Source organism: Gorilla gorilla, chromosome 20 (assembly GCF_029281585.2).
Source record: "Gorilla gorilla gorilla isolate KB3781 chromosome 20, NHGRI_mGorGor1-v2.1_pri, whole genome shotgun sequence".
NCBI classification, from domain to species: Eukaryota; Metazoa; Chordata; class Mammalia; order Primates; family Hominidae; genus Gorilla; species Gorilla gorilla.
In genome coordinates this window covers 29,045,363-29,067,750 of record NC_073244.2, presented here as the reverse complement: position 1 = coordinate 29,067,750, position 22,388 = coordinate 29,045,363, and the positions used below count along the sequence as shown (strand labels likewise).

At 43.2% G+C, this 22,388-nt stretch overlaps 1 protein-coding gene and 1 long non-coding RNA gene across 2 annotated transcripts in view; one reads left to right on the top strand and one right to left on the bottom strand.

Moving 5' to 3' along the window:
* The window catches only part of LOC129528954 (uncharacterized), a 53,608-nt gene extending 43,881 nt beyond the window's left edge, over window positions 1–9,727 (top strand). Inside the window, exon 3 of the long non-coding RNA XR_008674294.2 lies at window positions 9,203–9,727. This is a non-coding gene — a long non-coding RNA (uncharacterized lncRNA). The remainder of the gene's footprint in view (window positions 1–9,202) is intronic.
* The window catches only part of LOC115931576 (zinc finger protein 492), a 31,911-nt gene extending 11,122 nt beyond the window's left edge, over window positions 1–20,789 (bottom strand). The window contains exons 1-2 of the mRNA XM_055372308.2: window positions 20,605–20,789; window positions 400–526 (exon numbers count right to left, since the gene is read on the bottom strand). Of these exons, the coding sequence (XP_055228283.1) occupies window positions 400–526; window positions 20,605–20,607 (130 nt within the window). The 5' untranslated portion in view covers window positions 20,608–20,789. The remainder of the gene's footprint in view (window positions 1–399; window positions 527–20,604) is intronic.
* Window positions 20,790–22,388: the final 1,599 nt, after the last annotated feature.

Genomic DNA, 22,388 nt, shown 5'->3' with positions numbered 1-22,388 from the left:
GTAAATTAATCCCAAAACACTAATATACAACAAAAAATTTTAAATATTTAGGAAATATTTTAATTTTGTAAGTTCTTAATTTCACTACCTGATACTACTAAATCAAAAACTGGTAGTGGCAATTAGATTTTAAGATGTGGGCAACAGTGTGTTATGCCACTAAATTTCTAAAATTAACACTAATCTAGAGTGAAGAACACAGATCAGCTCAGGAATGTGGAAAGTTCAGGTCAAAATGAAACATCTTGAAATTATTTTCTACATAGACAAATCTTGAAGTTTTTTTTTTTTTTTTTAAACAGAGATCTGAAAGCATAAATTACCAAAAATCATTCTATAAAAAAGAGAAATAAACTTTACAGGGTATATTAGGGAATTGTGTACTGAAGTTATCCTCACCCAGGAAGACCAGGTTTCTATAGTTCTCTAACGTCACATTCCTATATAAATTCTGCGGTGCAGTGTCCAGACAATGCCACTCCTCCAGAGAGAATTCTATGGCCACATCCCTAAATGTCAACACTCCCTGAAAAACATACAAACACATACACATATTTACCAAGTGGCCATGAACAGAATTTTTAATTTGACTCAAGGTAAAACAAGAGTAAAGAGAACTGGTTCTTACTTAGAGGAGTGACTGAAAATATTTAATAAATAACTTTCAACACAGAAATATTCTCTAATGTATTCTCTAACTCTGAGAAAAAAGAGTGGCGTAAGAGCCACAACATCAATATATAGATGATACTTTTCTGGATGATGAAGTACAAAACTGAGGGCATAAACACTAACATGTACATTTTTGAGTGCTATATTTACATCATACAGAATAAGTTGTGTAAATTTTTCAGATGGAAAAGACATATTCAGTTAGAAAATACTGCTCAAATATTAATGTGTACAATAAGCTGGAGATCTTGTTAATGCAGATTATTTTTTCAGAAAATCTGGAATAAAATCTGAGTTTCTGAATCTCTAACAAGCTCACCAGTAATGCCAATGTTTTTGGCCCAAGAAAACTATTTTGTCAAACATCCAGTAAGTGGAAAAGCCTGTGTGTTTTTCAGTTTTTCTGACCTGTAAACAAAGATGAGAGCTTTCATTTTCCAAAGACAGATAAATGCAAAGAAAGCCTAAGAAAGGTCAGCTGCCAGATTAAATGTGATTGTTTATGCACATATGCTGAATAAAGATACTCAGTAATGAAGAGAAAAATAATTAACTCTATAGAAAAAAAAATCTGTCACAGAGTTCATTAATCAAGTGAGTTCTTAACATCAACTGCACGAAGACAAATGTGCTGATGCACACAGAAGGACACGGCATCACTGCTATGATATTGCCCAGCCAAAAGTAAATTATAGTCTGAATTTAATCATAAAGAAACACTGGTTTTATGTAAAGTTCCAGATACCAATATCTGCCATGTTCTGTAAACTTTAATAGTGATTTTAAGTAGTCTTTCTTTCACACCCTAAAGAGCAAGTATCAACTAATTATTATTATTATTTTTAAACTTTCTGTGTAATAAATGCCGTCCCATTTAAATAAGCATTTTCTTAATCTTATTTGCATACAGCTAATGGAGAACAGAGATGGAACCTCAAAATTACATGCTCTTCATCTTTACTAAGGACCCCAGCTTTTCCCCAATAGGAATCTTGAGTATCCACACCTTCCCGTGTTCCATAGCCACGAAGGAAACATTCTTAATATTGCAGTTCATAAATTCATGGCGAGAATTCTTGATGACATGTAAGAAGCCATGATGTTGAGAATGTAGAGAAGACTCTGGTATGCAGGAAAGAAATATTTTTCAGAGACCTTTGACTACTATAAGAACTAAAAAGTAGTTAAACTCATTAGGAAGAAAAAGCACATGTAGAAAAGTAAAGCTTTGCAAGTACTGAACACATGGCATTCTAGGAGGCAGAGTGGACACAGTTCTTCATCTGAGACATGTTTAGCTTAAAAAAAAAAAAAGCCATTTTTTAGGGGCAGGGCAAAGATGGCCAACTAGAAGCAGCGGTGATCAGAGACTCCCACCAAAAAGAACCATAATGGCCTGTGAATCCTGCACTGGCACCTGAGGTATCCAGGTTCTCTCATCAGAACTGACTAGGCAGCTGGCATGACCCACGGAGAGGAAGAAAGAGCAGTGTGGTGCAGCAACCCACCTGAGAGCCACACGGGGCAGGGGAGCCCCCATCCCCCAGCCAAGGGAGGCGGTGAATGAATGTGCTACTTAGCCGACAAAACCATGCTTTTTCCATGGAACTGTGCAACCCATAGACTGAAAGATTTCACTCGTGAACCCATGCCAGTGGGGCCTAGGATCCCAACCCCAGAGCTGTGCAGATTCTCAACAGCCTCTCAGCTAAAATCTGCTTAAGCCTGCTGAGTTCCGGGGTGGGGGGGGGGGGGGGTGACCAGCACCACAGCTATGGCTGCCTGCTGTTTAAGCCATTTGAGCTCCCTGGGGGAGGGGCAGCAACCAGCACTGGGACTGATAGCTGCCTAACACACTAGGCTCCCTGGGCAGGGGAAGGGTGGCAGTCATCTCTATAGCTCCTGGCCATGCTTTTCCCCTGCTGGAGCCAGGGATGCTGGATGGCTTGGTCCCAGGAGGTGTCCCCCACAGCCTAACACACTGGCTGTGCCAGACTGCAGCTACAGCACCTCTTCAGGCCTGACCCTGACACATCCCTCCTCACTGTGTGGGGCCACTCTGCAGGAACTCCAACAACTCCAGCCAGGGGCTCAGGGACAGAACTCTGATCTCCCTGGGCCTGAGTCCCTAGGGGGAGAGGTGACTGCAGTTTCTGTGGACCAGTGGACTTAGCTTTTCCTCCCGCCAGTTCTGAGGAATCCAAGCAGCCCAGAGGAGTGAGTTTAACCCCAGTGAAGCATACCCCCTCCACCAAGGGACAATAAAAGTGCTTCATTAAATGGGTTCTGTTCCTCGTGCCACCCAACTGGGTGAGATACTCCAACTGGGGTTGTCAGACACCCTATACAGCTGTCTTCCTACTGGCATCAGATTGGTGTTCCTTAAGGTCAGAGATCCCAGAGGAAGGAGCAGGCACCCATCTTTGCTGTTCTCCAATCTCCTTAATATCTCCAGGTTCAGGAGTGAACCAGATAAATAGGGCCTGAAGTGAACCCCCAGCAAACCACAGCAACCATACAGAAGAGGGATCTGACCATTGAAAGAAAAACAAACAGAAATGAACAACAGCAACAAAAAAGTCCCCACAAGAACCCCATCAAAGATCGAAACTAGACAAATTCATGAAGATGAGAAAGAATCAATGAAAAAAACACTGGGAACCCAAAAGGCAAGGGTGCCTCTTCTTCTCCAAATGATTGCAATGCCTCTCCAGCAAGGGTGCAGAACTGGATGGAGAATGAGACAGACAAATTGACAGATGTAGGCTTCAGAAGATGGGCAATAACAAACTCCACTGAGCTAAAGGAGCATGTTCTAACCGAATGCAAAAAACCTAAGAACCTTGATAAAAAGTTAGAGAGAGGAGCCGTTAACTAGAATAACCAGTTTAGAGAGGAACATAAATGACCTGATGGAGCTAAGAAACACAGCATGAGAACTTCATGAAGCATACACAAGTATCAATAGCCAAATTGACAAAGTAGAAGAAAAAATATCAGAGTTTGAAGACCACCTTGCTGAAATAAGGCATGCAGACAAGATTAGAGAAAAAAGACTGAACAAGAATGAACAAAGCCTCCGAGAAATATGGGACTACATAAAAAGGCCAAACCTACAATTGACTGGAATACCTGAAGGAAAGGGGGAGAATGGAAACAAGTTGGAAAACACACTTCAGGATATCATCCAGGAGAACTTCCCCAATTTAGCAAGACAAGCTAACATTCAAATTCAGGAAATACCAAGAACACCACTAAGATATTCCACAAGAAGATCAACCCCAAGAAACATAATCATCAGATTCTCCAAGGTTGAAATGACAAAAAAATGTTAAGGGTAGTCAGAGAGAAAGGCCAGGTCACCTACAAAATAAGTCCATCAGACTAACAGTGGACCTCTCAGCAGAAATCCTACAAGCCAGAAGACAATGGAGGCCAATATTCAACATTCTTAAAGAAAAGAATTTTGAACCCAGAATTTTATATCAAGCCAAACTAAGCTGCATGAGTAGAAAAAGAAATAAAATCCTTTCCAGACAAGCAAATGCTGAGGGATTTTGTCTCCACCAGGCCTGGCTTGCAAGAGCTCCTGAAAAAAGCACTAAATATGGAAAAGAAAAACTGGTACCAGCCACTGCAAAAACACACCATGAAGACCAATGACATTATGAAGAAACAGCATCAACTAGTGTGCAAAATAACCAGATGCCATCATGATGACAGGATCAACTTCACACAGAACAATACTAACCTTAAATGTAAATGGGCTAAATGCCCCAATTAAAAGACACAGACTGGCAAATTGGATAAAGAGTCAAAACTCATCAGTGTGCTGTATTCAGGAGACCCATCTCATGTGTAAAGACACACATACGGATGAAGCAAAATTTACCAAGCAAATGGAAAGCAGAAATAAGCAGGGGATGGAATCCTAGTCTCTGACAAAACAGACTTTAAACCAACAAAGATTTAAAAAAGACAAAGAAGGGCATTATTTAATGGTAAAGGAGTCAATTCAACAAGAAGAGCTAACTATCCTAAATACATAAGCACCCAATGCAGGAGAACTCAGACTCATAAAGCAAGTTCTTAGAGACCTACAAAGAGACTTAGACGCCCACACAATCATAGTGGGAGACTTTAACACCTCACTGTCAATATTAGACAGATCAACAAGACAAAAAATTAACTAGGATATTCAGGACTTGAACTCAGCTCTGGATGAAGTGGACCTAATAGGCATCTACAGAACTCACCACCCCAAATCAACAGAATATACATTCTTCTCAGTGCCACATGGCACTTTTCTAAAATCAACCACATAATTGGAAGTAAAACTCTCCTCAGCCAATGCAACAGGACTGAAATGGTAACAAACAGTCTCTCAGATCACAACACAGTCAAATTAGAACTCAGGATTAGGAAACTTACTCAAAAGCACATATTTACATAAAAAATGAACAACCTGCTCCTGAATGACTCCTGGGTAAATAATAAGGCAGAAATCAAAAGTTCTTTGAAACCAATGAGAACAAAATCACAACATACTAGAATCTCTGGGACAGAGTTAAAAGGGGAATTTATAGCACCAAATGCCCACATAAGAAAGCTAGAAAAATCTCAAATCGACACCCTAACATCACAATTAAAAGAGCTAAGTCGGGGAACGGTGACTCACGCCTGTAATCCCAGCATTTTGGGAGGCCGAGGCAGGCAAATCACCTGAAATCAGGAGAGCAAGACCAGCCTGGCCAATATGTCAAAACCCCATCTCTACTAAAAAATAGCAAAATTAGCCAGGTGTGGTGGTGGGCACCTATAATCCCAGCTACTCAGGAGGTTGAGGCAGGGAGAATTGCTTCAACCCAGGAGGCGGAGGTTGCAGTAAGCCAAGATCACGCCACTGGACTCCAGCCTGGGTGACAGAGTGAGTCTCCATCTCAAAAAAAAAAAAAAAAAAAAAAAAAAAACTAAAAGAGCTAGAAAGCAAGAGCAAACAAATCCAATTCCAAAAGCTAGCAGAGGACAAGAAATAGCTAAGATGAGAGCAGAACTGAAGGAGACAGACATGAAAAATCCTCAAAAAAAAAAAAAAAAAAAAATCAATGAATCCAGGAGCTGTTTTTTGAAAAAATTAACAAAATAGGGCCAGGCGCGGTGGCTCACCCCTGTAATCCCAGCACTTTGCGAGGCTGAGATGGGGGGGGATCACCTGAGGTCAGGAGTTCGAGACCAGCCTGGCCAACATGGTGAAACCCCATCTCTAATAAAAATTAAAAAAAAAAAAATTAGCTGGGTGTAGTGGCGGGCACCTGTAATCTAGGCTACTTGGGATGCTGGGGCAGGACAATCACTTGAACCCAGGAGGCGGAGGTTGCAGTGAGCCAGGACTGCACCATTACACTCCAGCCTGGGCAACAAGAATGCAACTCTGTCTAAAAAAAAAAAAAAAACAAAAAAACAAAAAAACAAAACAAACAAACAAACAAAAAAAACTGGCAAACCAAATCCAGCAGCACATCAAAAAACATCCACCAGGCCGGGCGCAGTAGCTCACACCTGAAATCCCACCACTTTGGGAGGCCGAAGCAGGCAGATCACCTGAGGTCAGGAGTTCAAGACCAGCCTGACCAACATGGAGAAACTTTGTCTCTACTAAAAGTACAAAAAATTAGCCGGGCGTGGTGGTGCATACCTGTAATCTCAGCTACTCAAGAGGCTGAGGCAGGAGAATCACTTGAACCCAGGAGGCGGAGGTTGCGGTGAGCCAAGATTACACCATTGCACTGGGCAACAAAAGCGAAACTCTGTCTCAAAAAAGCAAAAACAAAATCAAAAACTTATTCACCACGATCAAGTCGGCTTCATCCCTGGGATTCAGGGCTGGTTCAACATATGCAAATCAATAACATAATTCATGACATAAACAGAACTAAAGACAAAAACCACATGATTATCTCAATAGATGCAGAAACGGCCTTTGATAAAATTCAACTTTCTTTCATGTTAAGAACTCTCAATAAATTAGGTGTTAATGGAACATATCTCAAAATAATAGGAGCTGTTTATGACAAACCCACAGCCAATATCATATTGAATGGGAAAAAGCTGGAAGCATTCTCTTTGAAAACCAGTACAAGACAAGGATGTCCTTTCTCACCATTCCTATTGAATATAGTATTAGAAGTTATGGCCAGGGCAATCAGGAAAGAGAAAGAAATAAAGAGTATTCAAATAGAGTAAGAGGAAGTCAAATTCTCTCTATTTTCACATGACGTTATTCTATATTTAGAAAATTCCATCATCTCAGCCCAAAAACTCCTTAAGCTGATAAGTAACTTCAGCAAAGTCTCAGGATACAAAATCAATGTGCAAAAATCACAGGCATTCCTATAAGCCAACAACAGACAATCAGAGAGCCAAATCATAAATAAACTTCACAACTGCTATAAAAAGAATAAAATATCTAAAAATGCAGCTAACAAGGAATGTGAAGGACCTCTTCAAGGAGAACTACAAACCACTCCTCAAGGAAGTAAGAGAGCACACAATCAAATGGAAAAACATCCCATCCTTATGGATACAAGGAATCAACATCATGAAAATGGCCATACTGCCCAAAGTAATTTATGGCCTCAATGTTATTCCCATCAAACTACCATTCACATTCTTCACAGAATTAGAAAAAAAGACTTTAAATTTCATATGGAACCAAAAAAGAGCCCATATAGCCAAGACAATCCTAAACAAAAAGAACAAAGATAGAGGCATCACACTACCTGACTTCAAGCTATACTACAAGACTACAGTAAGCAAAACAACATGGTACTGGTCCAAAAACAGACATATAGACCAATGGAACAGAAAAGAAACCTCAGAAATAACACCACACGTCTACAACCATCTGATATTCAACAAACCTGACAAAAACAAGCAATGGGAAAAGGATTTTCTATTCAATAAATGGTCCTGAGAAAACTGGCTAGCCATATGCAGAAAACTGAAACTGGACCTCTTCCTTACACCTTATACAAAAATTTACTCAAGATGGATTAAAGACTTAAATGTAAAACTCAAAACCATAAAAACCCTAGAAGAAAATCTAGGCAATACCATTCAGGACATAGGCATCGGCAAAGACTTCACGACAAAAATGCCAAAAGTAATTGCAACTAAACCCAAAATTGACAAATAAGAGCTAATTAAACTAAAGAGCTTCTGCACAGAAAAGGAAACTATCAGCAGAGTGAACAGGCAACCTACAGAATGGGAGAAAAATTTTGCAATCTACCTATCTGACAAAAATCTAATATTCAGAATTTACAAGAAACTTTAAAAAATTTACAAGAAAAAAAACAATTCCATCAAAAAGTGAGCAAAGGCTGGGTGTGGTGGCTCATGCCTGTACTCCCAGCACTTTGGGAGGCCAAGGTGGGTGGATCGTTTGAGGTATGGAGTTCGAGACCAGCCTGGCCAATATGGCGAAACCCCATCTCTACTAAAAATACAAAAATTAGCTGGGCGTGGTGGTGGGTATCTGTAATCCCAGGTTCTCGGGAGGCTGGGGCAGGAGAATCACTTGAACCCAGGAGGTGTAGGCTGCAGTGAGCAGAGATCGTGCCACTGTACTCCAGCCTGGGAGACAGAGCAAGACGCCATCTCAAAAAAAAAAAAGTGGGCAAAAGATGAACAAACACTTCTCAGAAGGCATTTATGCAGCCAACACACATGAAAAGAAGCTCAACATCACTGATCATTAGAGAAATACAAATCAAAACCACAATGAGATACCATCTCACACCAGTCAGAATGGTGATTATTAAAAAGTCAGAAACAATAGATGGTGGTGAGGCTGTGAAGAAATAGGAATGCTTTTACACTGTTGGTGAGAATGTGTATTAGTTCAACCATCGTCGAAGACAGTGTGGTAATTCCTCAAGGATCTAGAACCAGAAATACCATTTGACCCAGCAATCCCATTACTGGTTATATACTCAAAGGAATATAAATCATTCTATTATAAAGACACATGCACACGTATGTTTATTGTAGCACTATTTACAACAGCAAAGACATGGAAACAACCCAAATGCCCATCAATGACAGAATGGATAGATAAAATGTGGTACATACACACCATGGAATACTATGCAGCCATACAAAGAAATGAGATCATGTCCTTTGTAGGAACATGGATTAAGCTGGAAGTCATCATCCTCAGCAAACTAACACAGGGATAGAAAACCAAAAACTGCATGTTCTCACTCATAAGTGGTAGTTGAACAATGAGAACACATGGACACAGGGAGGGGAATAACACACACCAGGGCCTGTTGTGGAGTGGGGGGCAAGGGGAGGGCACCTAGAAGATGGGTCAATACGTGCAGCAAATCACTGTGGCACACATATACCTATGTAATAAACCTGCACATTCTGCACATGTATCCTGGAACTTAAAGTAAAATAAAAATAAGTATTCAATATTTCATCATTAAGAATGCCATTTTTTCTCTTTCTCCTTCTTTTCTAGGATTCCTTCTCAGATAAGATTCTCTGGACAAATTACACCGCATCTTGAGACTATGCCTTGAAAGGTGTCAGCACCACATGTTTACCTGCTACCACCACACCCACAGGCAGAAGACCCAAAACAGAAAAAACTCCACCCATTTCTGTACTTTATAACAGAAGAGATTCAGCAACAATGAGCTGCTCTACAGATATAAAAATACAAGTTTCTCCTTTCCTGTCTTCAGGTGCCCTCCCCTGCCAGCAATTTCTGCTACAGTAACAAAAATATGAGCCACACTGCCCTGTCCCTATGAAACCCAAAGAAAAGAGGCTCTAGGACTACCCTTTAGTGCACAGGTGAAACTTAACTCTCATAAATGTATCTTGAACCCCCTATACTTGATTCTGGCCACAACTTAGAGTCACATGAGGCAGTTAATTAAAATAACATGAATGCTTCCACCCAGAACATTAAACAGAACCTGTGGGAAGGGCACCAGTAAAGGGAGTTCTGCAAACTGGCCATGTGATTGTAATTAGCAGCCTGGGCTTACAACCACTGAACTAAGCATTGCCTCTCAAGTTTTATTGAGCTTATAAATCACTTGGTAATGTTGGTCTCAATCTATGTAATGTGATTCTGCAGGTATGGAAAGGTCCATGAATGGGTCTTTTAAATAGGGCCCCTGTCAATGCTGATGATGCTCCCCCTAGGCTCATTATTAGCATTAGTTAGAGAAAGCAGGCACAGCACAGAGTCCCTTATACTTGGCACTCTTGTCACAACACAATTACTTCTGGAACAAATTGAAGACAACTAATCTCCATCTTAAAGTATAATCTTTGTTGGCTTTTTAAAGTTTACAGAGAAAACAGAAAGCAGCAATATCCGACTGAGTCTGCACTTATTTATTTTTTTTATTTTTATTTTTTTGAGGATAGAGTCTCCCTCTGTCGCCCAGGCTGGAGTGCAGTGGCGAGATGTGCGCTTACTGCAACCTCTGACTCCCAGGTTCAAGAGATTCTCCTGCCTCAGCCTCCCGAGTAGCTGGAACTACAGGCATGCGCCACCATGCCTGGCTAATTTTGTTGTTGTTGTTGTATTTTTAGCAGAGACAGATTTCACTATGTTGGTCAGGCTGGTCTCAAACTCCTGACCTCAAATGATCAGCCCGCCTCGGCCTCCCAAAGCACTGGGATTACAGGCGTAAGCCACCACGGCCGGACCTTGCTTTTGCATTATAAGTACTTCAGCCTGCAAATAAGTACCTTGGATAATCAAGTTTCTGTCAAAGGAACTTAACTCTGTATCTTTCAGTCTTTATCATTCTGTATTGCTAAATTTAATTCTACCTTTGTGTCCAACTTTCAAGTGCTCTTAAAATGAGCTTTACTCTGAATAAATCTGTGTGTACTTTTAATGACTGAAAATTAAAAAAATAAACCTCTGCCAAAGCAAACACAAAGCAATGAATCTCCGGTTACAAATAAAGACAATCCTGAGTGAAAAAGAATGACAAGGCCGGGCGCGGTCGCTTACGCCTGTACTCCCAGCACTTTAGGACGCCAAGGCAGGTGGATCACGAGGTCAGGAGATCGAGACCATCCTGGCTAACATGGTGAAACCCCGTCTCTACTAAAAGTATAAAAAATTAGCCGGGCGTGGTGGTGGGTGCCTATAGTCCCAGCTACGCAGGAGGCTGAGGCAGGAGAATGGCGTAAACCCGGGAGGCAGAGCTTGCAGTGAGCCAAGATCATGCCACTGCACTCCAGCCTGGGCAACAGTGCAAGACTCCATCTCAAAAAAAAAAAAAAAAATGACAAAAGGTTTATTTAGCTGTTAATATAATTTATGTATATTTCAAAAAAGCAGAGAAAAATACCTACATATAATCTAAATGCTTTAATAAAACAGAGATGAACAAAATATCCTCCCTTATTTTCACATATGTAAATAAAGCCTCTTATTTTTTATTTACATTTTCTCCTAAAACAACCAGGTCACTGGACACGTTCTTGAACTCTGGGACATCTGGATTGCGAATTTGAAAGAATGTTTATGGTAAAAAAGCAGAAGAGAGAAAGATGTTATAATAAATTGATGGGGGCGTGGCCGGGCGCGCTGGCTCAAGCCTGTAATCCCAGCACTTTGGCAGGCTGAGGCGGGCGGATCACGAGGTCAGGAGATCGAGACCACCCTGGCTAACACGGTGAAACCCCGTCTGTACTAAAAACACAAAAAATTAGCCGGTCATGGTGGCAGGCGCCTGTAGTCCTAGCTACTCGGGAGGCTGAGGCAGGAGAATGGCGTGAACCCGGGAGGCGGAGCTTGCAGTGAGCTGAGATCACCCCACTGCACTCCAGCCTGGGCAACAGAGCAAGACTCTGTCTCAAAAAATAAAAAATAAATAAATAAATAAATCGATTGGGGCACATAAATAAATCAAGTTGTTAGAGACCTATGAAGAGAATGAGATACTGACACAATAATAGTGGGAGACTACAACACCCGTGGGCACTAATAGACACATTATTGAGGCAGAAAATTAACAAAGATATTAAGACCTAAACTCGACACTTGACTAAACAGTCCTAATAGATTTCCACAGAACTCTCCATCTAAAAACAACATAGTATACAGTCTTCTCATCATCACGTGGCACATACTCTAAAATTGACCACACAGTCAGAAGCAAAACAATCCTCAGCAAATTTAAAAATTCCAAAATTATATGAACCACACACAGAGGCCACAGCTTGATAAAAATGTAATTCAATACAAAGAAAATCACTTGAATCATACAAGTACATGCAAATTAAACAACTTGCACTTGAATTACTTTTGGGTAAATAATGAAATTAAGGCAGGAACCAAGAAGTTCTCTGAAAAAAATGAGAACAAAGATACAACATACCTGAATTTTTGCAACACAGCTAAGGCAGTGTTAGGAGAAAAAAATTATAGCATTAAATGCTTACATTGAAAAGTTAGAAAGACTTCAGTTTAACAACCTGACATCATAAATAAAACACTGAGAGAAGCAAGAGCAAATCAACCCCTAAGCTAGCAGAAGAAATAACCAAAATCATTTCTGAATGGAAGAAGATTTTGACATGAAAAACTATACAAAAGATCAACAAGTACAGGAGTAAAATTTTTAAAAACATAAAAATAAAACCAACCACCATTAAGATTAATGAAGAAAAAGGAAAAGATCCAAATAAACACAATTAAATATGACAAAAGAGACATTACCACTGACCCCACAAAAATATATTGAAGTCTACTATGAACACCTCTATGCACACAAACTTGAAAATCTAGAAGAAATGGAAAAATTCTTGAATAAATATATCCTCTCAAGACTGAACAAAAAATAAATCAAAGCCCTTAATAGATAAATAACAAGCTTGAAAACTGAATTAGTAATAAATAGCCTACCAACCAAAATAGGCTAGGACCAGATAGATTCACAGCTGAATTCTAGTAGATGGACAAAGGACAGCTGGTACCACTTCTACTGAAACTATTCCAAAAAACTAAAAACAGCACCATTCTGATACCAAAACCTGACAGAGATAAAACAAAAGAAGAAAACTTTAGACCAATATTCTCGATGAACATTGATGCAAAAGTTCTCAACAAAATATTGGCAAACCAAATTGAGCAGGACATCAAAAACCTAACCAATTATGATCAAGTAGTTTATTTTGGGGATGCAAGGCTAATTCAACATACATGAGGTGGGGTGTGGTGGCTCACGCCTGTAATCCCAGCATTTTGGGAAGCCAAAGCAGGCAGATCACCCAAGGTCAGGAGTTCGAGACCAGCCTGGCCAACATGGTGAAACCCTGTCTCTACTAAAAATACAAAAATTAGCCGGGCGCGGTAGCAAGCACCTGTAATTCAGCTGCTTGGGAGGCTAAGGCAGGAGAATCGCTTGAACCCGGGAGGCAGACGTTGCAGTGAGCTGAGATCGCGCCATTGCACTCCAGCCTAGGCAAGAGAGTGAGACTCCATCTCAAAGAAAAAAAAAAAATCACATGTGAATTAATAAATGTGATTCATCACATACTAAGAACTAAAGACAGAAAGCACAAAAGTATGTCAATAGATGCAGAAAAGGCTTTCAATAAAATTTAACATTTTTATGTTAAAAATCCTCAACAAACTAGGGATGGAAGGTGCATACTTCAAAATAATGAGTTATCTATCACAAACCCACAGCCAACATACTGAATACACATAACCTGGAATCATTTTTCTTTGAAAACAGGCACAAGACAAGCATGCCTCCTCTCAACACTCCTATTCAACATAAAATTGGAAGTCCTGGCTAGAGCAATTAGGCAAGATAAAAAAAAAAAGGCATACAAACAGGAAGAAAGGAAGTCAAACTTATTTCTTTTTACAGATGACATAATGCTGTATCTGAAAAACCCTATAATCATCACAGAAAAGCTTTTCTTTTCTTTCCTTTCCTTTTTTTTTTTTTTTTTTTTTGAGACCAAGTTTCGCTCTTGTTGCCCAGGCTGGGGTGCGGTGGCGCGATCTTGGCTCACTGCAACCTCCGCCTCCCGGGTTCAAGCAATTCTCCTGCCTCAGCCTTCCTGAGTAGCTAGGATTAAAGGTATGCGCCACCACGTCCGGCTAATTTTGTTTTTTTAGTAGAGACGGGGTTTCTCCATGTTGGTCAGGCTGGTCTCGAACTTCTGACCTCAGATGATCTGCCCGCCTTGGCCTCCCAAAATGCTGGGATTACAGGTGTGCGCCACCGCGCCAGGCCTAGGAAAGCTTTTCAAACTGACAAAAAACTTCAGTAAAATTTCAGAATACAAAATAAACGTACAAAAATTAGTAGCATCCCTGTAAATCAAAAACATGCATGCCAAAAGCCAAATCAAAAACAGAACCCCTTCACAATCACTACAAAGAGAATAAAATATCTAGAAATACAGCTAACCAGGGAGGTGAAAGATCTTTATGACAACACTGTGAAAACACTGCTTGAAGTCAGAGATGACACAAACAAATGGAAAACCATTTTGTGCTCATGGATAAAGAAGATCAATATTGGCCAGGCGCAGTGGCTCACGCCTGTAGTCCCAGCACTTTGGGAGGCTGAGGCAGGTGGATCACAAGGTCAGGAGTTGAAGACCAGCCTGGCCAACACGGTGAAACCCCATCTCTACTAAAAATACAAAAATTAGCCAGGCGTGGTGGCAGGCATCTGTAATCTCAGCTACTCGGGAGGCTGAGGGAGAGAATTGCTTGAACCCGGGAGGCAGAGGTTGCAGTGAGCCGAAATCGCACCACTGCACTCCAGCTTGGGCGACAGAGCAAGACTCCGTCACAAACAAACAAACAAACAAAAAAAGATCAATAATATTAAAATAGTCATACTGCCAAAGAAATTACAGATTTAATGCTATTTTTATCAAACTACCAAAAATATTTCTTAACAGAACTAAAAAACAAAACAAAAAAATTTTTAAATTTATATGGAACCAAAAAAGGGCCCAAATAGCCAAGGCAATCATAAGCAAAAAGAACAAAGCTGAAGTCATTACATTACCTGAATTCAAACTATACTACAGGGCTACAGTAAACAAAGCAACATGGTACTGGTACAAAAACAAACTCATAGACCAATACAACAGAATAGAGAGCCCATAATACAACACACCTACAACCATCTGGTCTTTGGCAAAGCTAACAACAGGGATCTGGAAAGAAATCCCTATTTAATAAATGGTACTGGAATAACTAGCTAGCACTATGTAGAAGATTGAAACTGGACCCTTTCATTACACCACATACAAAAATCAACTCAAGATAAATTACAGATTTAAATGTAAAATTTCAAATTATTTAAAAAAATGCATGAGATAACTTAGGAATTACCATTCTAGAAATAGAAGCCAGCAAAAATTTTAAAATAAAGATACCAAAAGCAATTGCAACAAAAGCAGTAATTGACAAATTGAAGCTAATTAAGCTAAAAAGCTTCTTCACAGCAAAGGAAACCATCAATACAGTAAACAAAAAACACACAGAATAAAAGAAAATATTTGCAAACTATGCTTTTGACAAAGGTCCAATACCCATAATTTATAAGAAACTTAAACAAGTTACAGGAAAAAAAAAAGACCTAAAAAGTAGACAAAAAACATGAAAAGGGTGTTTTTTTCAAAGAAGACATACATGTGGTTAACAAGCATATAAAAAATGCTCATCACTAATCATTAGGGAAATTCGAAGAAAAACCACAATGAAATATCATCTCATCCAGTGAGAATGGCTAGTATTAGAAAGTCAAAAGATAACAGATGCTGGCAAGGTTACAGAGAAACGGGAATGCCTATACACTACCCATGGGAGTGTAAATTAGTTCAACCACTATAAAAAGTAGTGTGACGATTCCTCACAGAACTAAAAACAGAATTACCTTTTGACCCAGCAACCTCATAATCGGGCATATAACCAGTAAAATATAAATTATTCTATTATAAAGACATACGCAGGTGGGGGGGTTAGCCCCCCGCCTGGCCAGCCGCCCCGTCCAGGAGGTGAGGGGCGCCTCTGCCCGGCCGCCCCTACTGGGAAGTGAGGAGCCCCTCTGCCCGGCCAGCCGCCCCGTCCGGGAGGGAGGTGGGGGGTCAGCCCCCCGCCTGGCCAGCCGCCCTGTCCGGGAGGGAGGTGGGGAGGGTCAGCCCCCCGCCCGGCCAGCCACCCCGTCCGGGAGGTGAGGGGCGCCTCTGCCCGGACGCCCCTACTGGGAAGTGAGGAGCCCCTCTGCCCGGCCAGCTGCCCCGTCCGGGAGGGAGGTGGGGGGGTCAGCCCCCCGCCTGGCCAGCCGCCCCCGTTCGGGAGGTGAGGGGCGCCTCTGCCCGGCCACCCCTACTGGGAAGTGAGGAGCCCCTCTGCCCGGCCAGCCGCCCCGTCCGGGAGGGAGGTGGGGGGTCAGCCCCCCGCCCGGCCAGCCGCCCCGTCTGGGTGGGAGGTGGGGGGGTCAGCCCTCCGCCCGGCCAGCCGCCCCGTCCGGGAGGGAGGTGGGGGAGTCAGCCCCCCGCCTGGCCAGCCGCCCCCGTTCGGGAGGTGAGGGGCGCCTCTGCCCGGCCACCCCTACTGGGAAGTGAGGAGCCCCTCTGCCCGGCCAGCCGCCCCGTCCGGGAGGGAGGTGGGGGGTCAGCCCCCCACCCGGCCAGCCGCCCCGTCTGGGTGGGAGGTGGGGGGGTCAGCCCCCCGCCCGGCCAGCCAACCCGTCCAGGAGGGAGGTGGGGGGGGGTCAGCCCCCCGCCCGGCCAGCCACCCCGTCCGGGAGGTGAGGGGCGCCTCTGCCCGGCCGCCCCTACTGGGAAGGGAGGAGCCCCTCTGCCCGGCCACCACCCCGTCTGGGAGGTGTACCCAACAGCTCATTGAGAACGGGCCATGAAGACAATGGCAGTTTTGTGGAATAGAAAGGGGAGAAAGGTGGGGAAAAGATTGGGAAATCGGATGGTTGCCGTGTCTGTGTAGAAAGAGGTAGACATGGGAGACTTCATTTTGTTCTGTACTAAGAAAAATTCTTCTGCCTTGGGATCCTGTTGATCTGTGACCTTACCCCCAACCCTGTGCTCTCTGAAACATGTGCTGTATCCACTCAGGGTTGAACGGATTAAGGGCGGTGCAAGATGTGCTTTGTTAACCAGATGCTTAAAGGCAGCATGCTCGTTAAGAGTCATCACCACTCCCTAATCTCAAGTACCCAGGGACACAAACACTGCGGAAGGCCGCAAGGTCCTCTGCCTAGGAAAACCAGAGAACTTTGTTCACTTGTTTATCTGCTGACCTTCCCTCCACTATTGTCCTGTGACCCTGCCAAATCCCCCTCTGCAAGAAACACCTAAGAATGATCAATAAAAAATAAAAAATAAAATAAAATTAAAAAAAAAAAAAAGACATACGCATGTTCATTGCAGTCCCTGTCATTCACGAAAGCAAAGACATGGAATCAACCTAAATGCTTATCAATTGTATACTGGATAAAGAAAATATGGTATGGCTGGGCATGGTGGCTCACACCTGTAATCTCAGCACTTTGGGAGGCTGAGGCAGGTAAACTGCCTGAGCTCAAAAGTTTGAGGCCATCCAGGGCAACATGTCAAGACCCTGTCTCTACAAAAAATACCAAAAAAATTAGCCAGGCCTGGTGGTGTGTGCCTGTAGTCCCAGCTACTTGGGGGGCTAAAGTAGAAGAGGATTGCTTGAGCCTGGGAGGTTGAGGCTGCAGTAAGCTGAGATCATGCCACTGCACTCCAGTCTGGACAACAGAGTGAGACCCTGTCTTCAAAAATAAAATAAAATAAAATAAAAGGTTTAGGCCGGGTGCAATGGCTCACGCCTGTAATCCCAGCACTTTGGGAGACCAAGACAGGCAGATCACAAAGTCAGGAACTTGAGACCAGCCTCACCAACATGGTGAAACCCCATCTCTACTAAAAAAATAAAAATAAATAAATAAAAACACAAAAAATTACCCGGGCGTGGTGGCAAGAGCCTGTAATCCCAGCTACTTGGGAGGCTGAGGCAGGAGAATTGCTTGAACCCAGGAGGCGGAGATTGCAGTGAGTCAAACCACACCACTTCACTTCAGCCTGGGCAACAGAGCTAGACTCCGTCTCAAAAAAAAAAAAAAAAAAAAAGGTTTAATAAAAATAAAACATGGGGTCAGTGTGTGGCGGCTCACACCTGTAATCCCAGCACTTTGGGAGGCTGAGGTGAGTGGATCACCTGAGGTCGGGAGGTCAAGACAAGCCTGACCAACATGGAGAAACACTGTCTCTACTAAAAGTACAAAATTAGCTAGGAGAGGTGGCGCATGCCTGTAATCCCAGCTACTCGGGAGGCTGAGGCAGGAGAATCCCTTGAACCCGGGAGACGGAGGTTGCAGTGAGCCGAAATGGCACTATTGCACTCCAGCCTGGGCAACAAGAGCAAAACTCCGTCTCAAAAAAAAAAAATGGCCGGGCACGGTGGCTCACACCTGTAATCCCAGCACTTTGGGAGGCCAAGGCAGGCAGATCACTTGAGGTCAGGAGTTCAAGACCAGCCTGGCCAACATGGTGAAACTCCGTCTCTACTAAAAATACAAAAATTAGCTGGGCGTGGTGGCGCACGCCTATAATCCCAGCTACTTGGGAGGCTGAGGCAGGAGAATTGCTTGAACCAGGAGGCAGAGGTTGCAGTGAGCCAAGATCGTGCCATTGCCCTCCAGCCTGGGCAATAAGAGCAAAACTCCATCTCAAAAAAAAAATAATAAAATAAAAATAAATAAAATATGGTAGATAAATATCATGGAATACTGTGTGGCCGTTAAAACACACATACACACACACACACACACACAGAGAGAGAAGATCATGTCCTTTGAAGCAACATAGATGAAGCTGGAGACCACTATTCTTAGAAAACTAACGTAGCAGCAGAAAACCAAATGCATGTTATTTCTAAGTAATAGCTGAGGCTGGGCGCGGTGGTTCACGCCTGTAATCCCAACACTTTGGGCCGAGGCGGGCAGATCACCTGAGGTTGGGAGTTCAAGACCAGCTTGACCAACATAGAGAAACCCCATCTCTACTAAAAATACAAAATTAGCTGGAAGTGGTGGCGCATGCCTGTAATCCCAGCTACTTGGGAGGGTGAGGCAGGAGAATCACTTGAACCTGGGAGGCGGAGGTTGCCGTAAGCCGAGATCGCGCCATTGCACTCCAGCCAGGCAACAAGAGCGAAACTCCATCTCAAAAAAAAAAAAATATTTAAGTAAGAGCTGAATAATAAGAACACGTAAACACAAAGAGGGAACAACAGACAGTGAGGCCTAGTTGAGGTTGGAGAATGGGAGGACAAAGAGGATCAGAAAAAGTACCTGTTTGGTGCTATGCTTAGTACCTCAGTGACAAAATAATCTGCACACCAAACCCCCATGACACAATTTTAGCTGTATAACAAACCTGCATGTGTACCCCTGAACCAAAAATAAAAGTTAAAAGAGATTCATCTTTTCCCCAGGGTATCCACTTGAGAGGCTACACTCCATATCTCAGGTTGTCCTACGAAAGAAAATGACTTAGGAGCTGATATTCACTAGATACTCTAGCAGACATAGCCATAGCAGTTATCTTGGTTTATTCAGAGACAGTACTGAAAGCCAGGACCAAGAATAAATGACAGGGTTGCTAAGCACAAATCACCCCATAACGTTTGCAAAATAAAAACATCTTGACACTAAAACATTCTCATAAGATCTTTATGCCTAGGGAAGACAAAAGAAAAAGAGGCACAGAGATATTTTCAATTCACTATCGGGATATTCCTTGCTTTCTTCTCATGGGAAATATTTACAAACAGAAAACGTATCTTTTTAAATATGCCATCTAATGCTTTGTCAAAAAATGATTAATTAAAATACAGTATGAAAAATGTACACTAAAGGACAAATAATAATGTAAATTAGGGAAAAGAAGTTGGCATTTGAGATTTTCAGAAGGAACTGAAAATTCAGTATTTTACTGCAAGCCAGAGTTAAGCTGGAGAAACGGGGTGTGGGGGGTTGACTTGAGAACCTGCTTGGGACCTATGTGAAAAATGCAAGGGAAAATCAGCCCCATGTGGCGGCAAATAGACTGAGGTGGCTCTAATCTTTGGATTCCTAATTTTAAAAAATCAAACTCAAATGCATGTTTTTTTTTTAGAAATTACTACATTGGGGGAAACAAAATTCAGGCTTAACCAACGATAAACTGCCAAGTAAGCTCTGATTACACAACCAGGAAATTTGTAGGCTCAAGGTGAAAATTAAGAAACTACGTAAATATACCTAACCGATTATTGAATTTGAGTATTTTCATCTGCATCTTTCCTTCAAGATCCTCCCATGGACCGACCACAAACTACAACCCATAGCTGGGTGCTCTATAACTTTTGAACCACTCCTTGCTTAAATTTTTAAGTATTTTCGCGATAACTCCCATAAATTTTTAATAGAAGAAAAGAGGAACTAGGAACCCCATAAACCAAACCAAAGCTCTTCCCATTCGTGAACCCGCACCCCGAGTCAGGATTCTCCCCTGACCACGCTCCCGTGGTCCCTGCACAATCTGGGAAAGACGCGGCGCTGCGGGTGCAGAGCTGCCCAGAGAGGGCTCCAGGCCAGGGCACCGTCACTGCGCAGAGAAGAAACAGGACGCCCGGGGGTCCGGCTGCCAGCGCAGCCGCCAATCTGATGCCTGAAGGGGACTGAGGCTGGGCTGGGCAAGGCGAACTTGGGGCGCAGATTGTGGAGCCGACTGCGGGGAGGCCTGAGTCCCGCCACAGCCTCTTGCCACCGGTTCCAACCAGCCCCTTCCCCTCTCTCGGGATGTCGGACCCGGCACTCTCACCATTTCTAGGCTTCCAGGGGGTCCTAGCGTCTTAGCTGTGGATCTCCCAATACCTGCAGGTCACAGGGCCACAGAGGATGGGCCTCTAGGAGCAGAGGACGCAGAACAGCGAACACTAGACCAGGTACTCCGACTGCAGCGAGAGACAAAGACCCCGCCACATCCCGGAAGCCGCCCTTTCCGCTCCAGCTGCGTGCCTGATTGGACAGTTCCCAGGCCAGCGTCGCTGAATGGATAACGTTTAAGACCCCTCGCCCTCAGGCCCTGAGTGACAGAAGATGTAACCAAACGCTGGGCCGAATGAGGACAGAGTGACAGCCGAAGGTGCAGCCTTTTCAGGCAGGGCTTCCTGCCTGAGCTGAGCCAAGCACACCGCAGAAGGTGTTTGCCTTTAACGTTGTGTATAAGGTCTCATATATTTGTAAATAATATACTATATGGCTGCTCACACATGAAAAGAATAGAATAACAATTATTTTTAAATTTAGGCTTTTTTGTGTGTGAGACAGAGTCTCACTCTGTCGCCCAGGCTGGAGCGCAGTGGCGCGATCTCAGCTCGCTGCGACCTCCGCCCCCGGGTTCAAGCGATTCTCCTGCCCCAGCCTCCCGAGTAGCTGGGATTACAGGCGCCTGCCACTGCGCCTGGCTAATTTTTTTGTATTTTTAGTAGAAGCGGGGTTTCACCATCTTGCCCAGGCTGGTCTTGAACTCCTGACCTCAGGTGATCCATCCTCCTTAGCCTCCTAAAGTGCTGGGCTTACAGGCGTGAGACACCGACCCCAGCCTAAATTTTGGCTTTTATAACCTTCCTGACTTCTGGTCCTTTGAGCAGGCAGCCTGAGATTGTTTTGTTATGTTATGTTTTGTTTTGTTTTTTGTTGAGATAGAGCCTTGCTCTGTCGCCCAGGCTGGAGTGCATTGCAATGGTGCGATCTCGGCTCACTGTAACCTCTGCCTCCCGGGTTCCAGCGATTCTCCTGCCTCAGCCTCCCGAATAGCTGGGATTACTGGCACGCGCCACCACGCCCGGCTAATTTTTTTGTATTTTTAGTAGAGACGGGGTTTCACCATGTTGGCCAGGCTGGTCTCGAACTCCTGACCTCAGGTGATCCACCCGCTTCGGCCTCGCAAAATGCTGGGATTACAGGCCTGAGCCACAGCACCCAGCCGGAAGACATTTCATTCTGCTGCAATTTAGCAAAATATTTGAGTACATCTTGAAGTTGTCTTTTGATTTTTTTTTTTTTTAAGACATGGTCTCACTTTGTTTCCCACGCTGAAATGCAGTGGTGTGATCTCGGCTCACTGCAACCTCAGCCTCCTGGCTTCAAGCGATTCTGATGTCTCAGCCTCTCCAGTAGCTGAGAATACAGGCGTGCACCACCATGCCCAGCTGATTTTTTCAATTTTTAGTAGAGATGGGGTTTTGCCATGTTTGCCAGGCTGGTCTCAAACTCCTAACCTCAGGTGATCCACTCGCCTCGGCCTCCCAAAGTGCTGAGATTATAGGTGTGAGCCACCCTGCCTGGCCTGCATTTTGATTTTTAAAATGGCAGAGCTGCTGTTGAAGATTTCAAAGTCAGAAGCAGCCATGGGGCAAAGCTCCAGAAGCACACCTGGAAATCACACACAGTGAAAGCATCCCTCACCCTCAACCAATTGTTTTCACCCGAGTCTGCATGTAAAAATCACTTCGGAGGTCTTTTAAAATTCCCCAAACACAAGTTGCCACACACCAATTAAATCAGAATTCCTGGAATGGAACCTGGGCAATAGTGTAAATA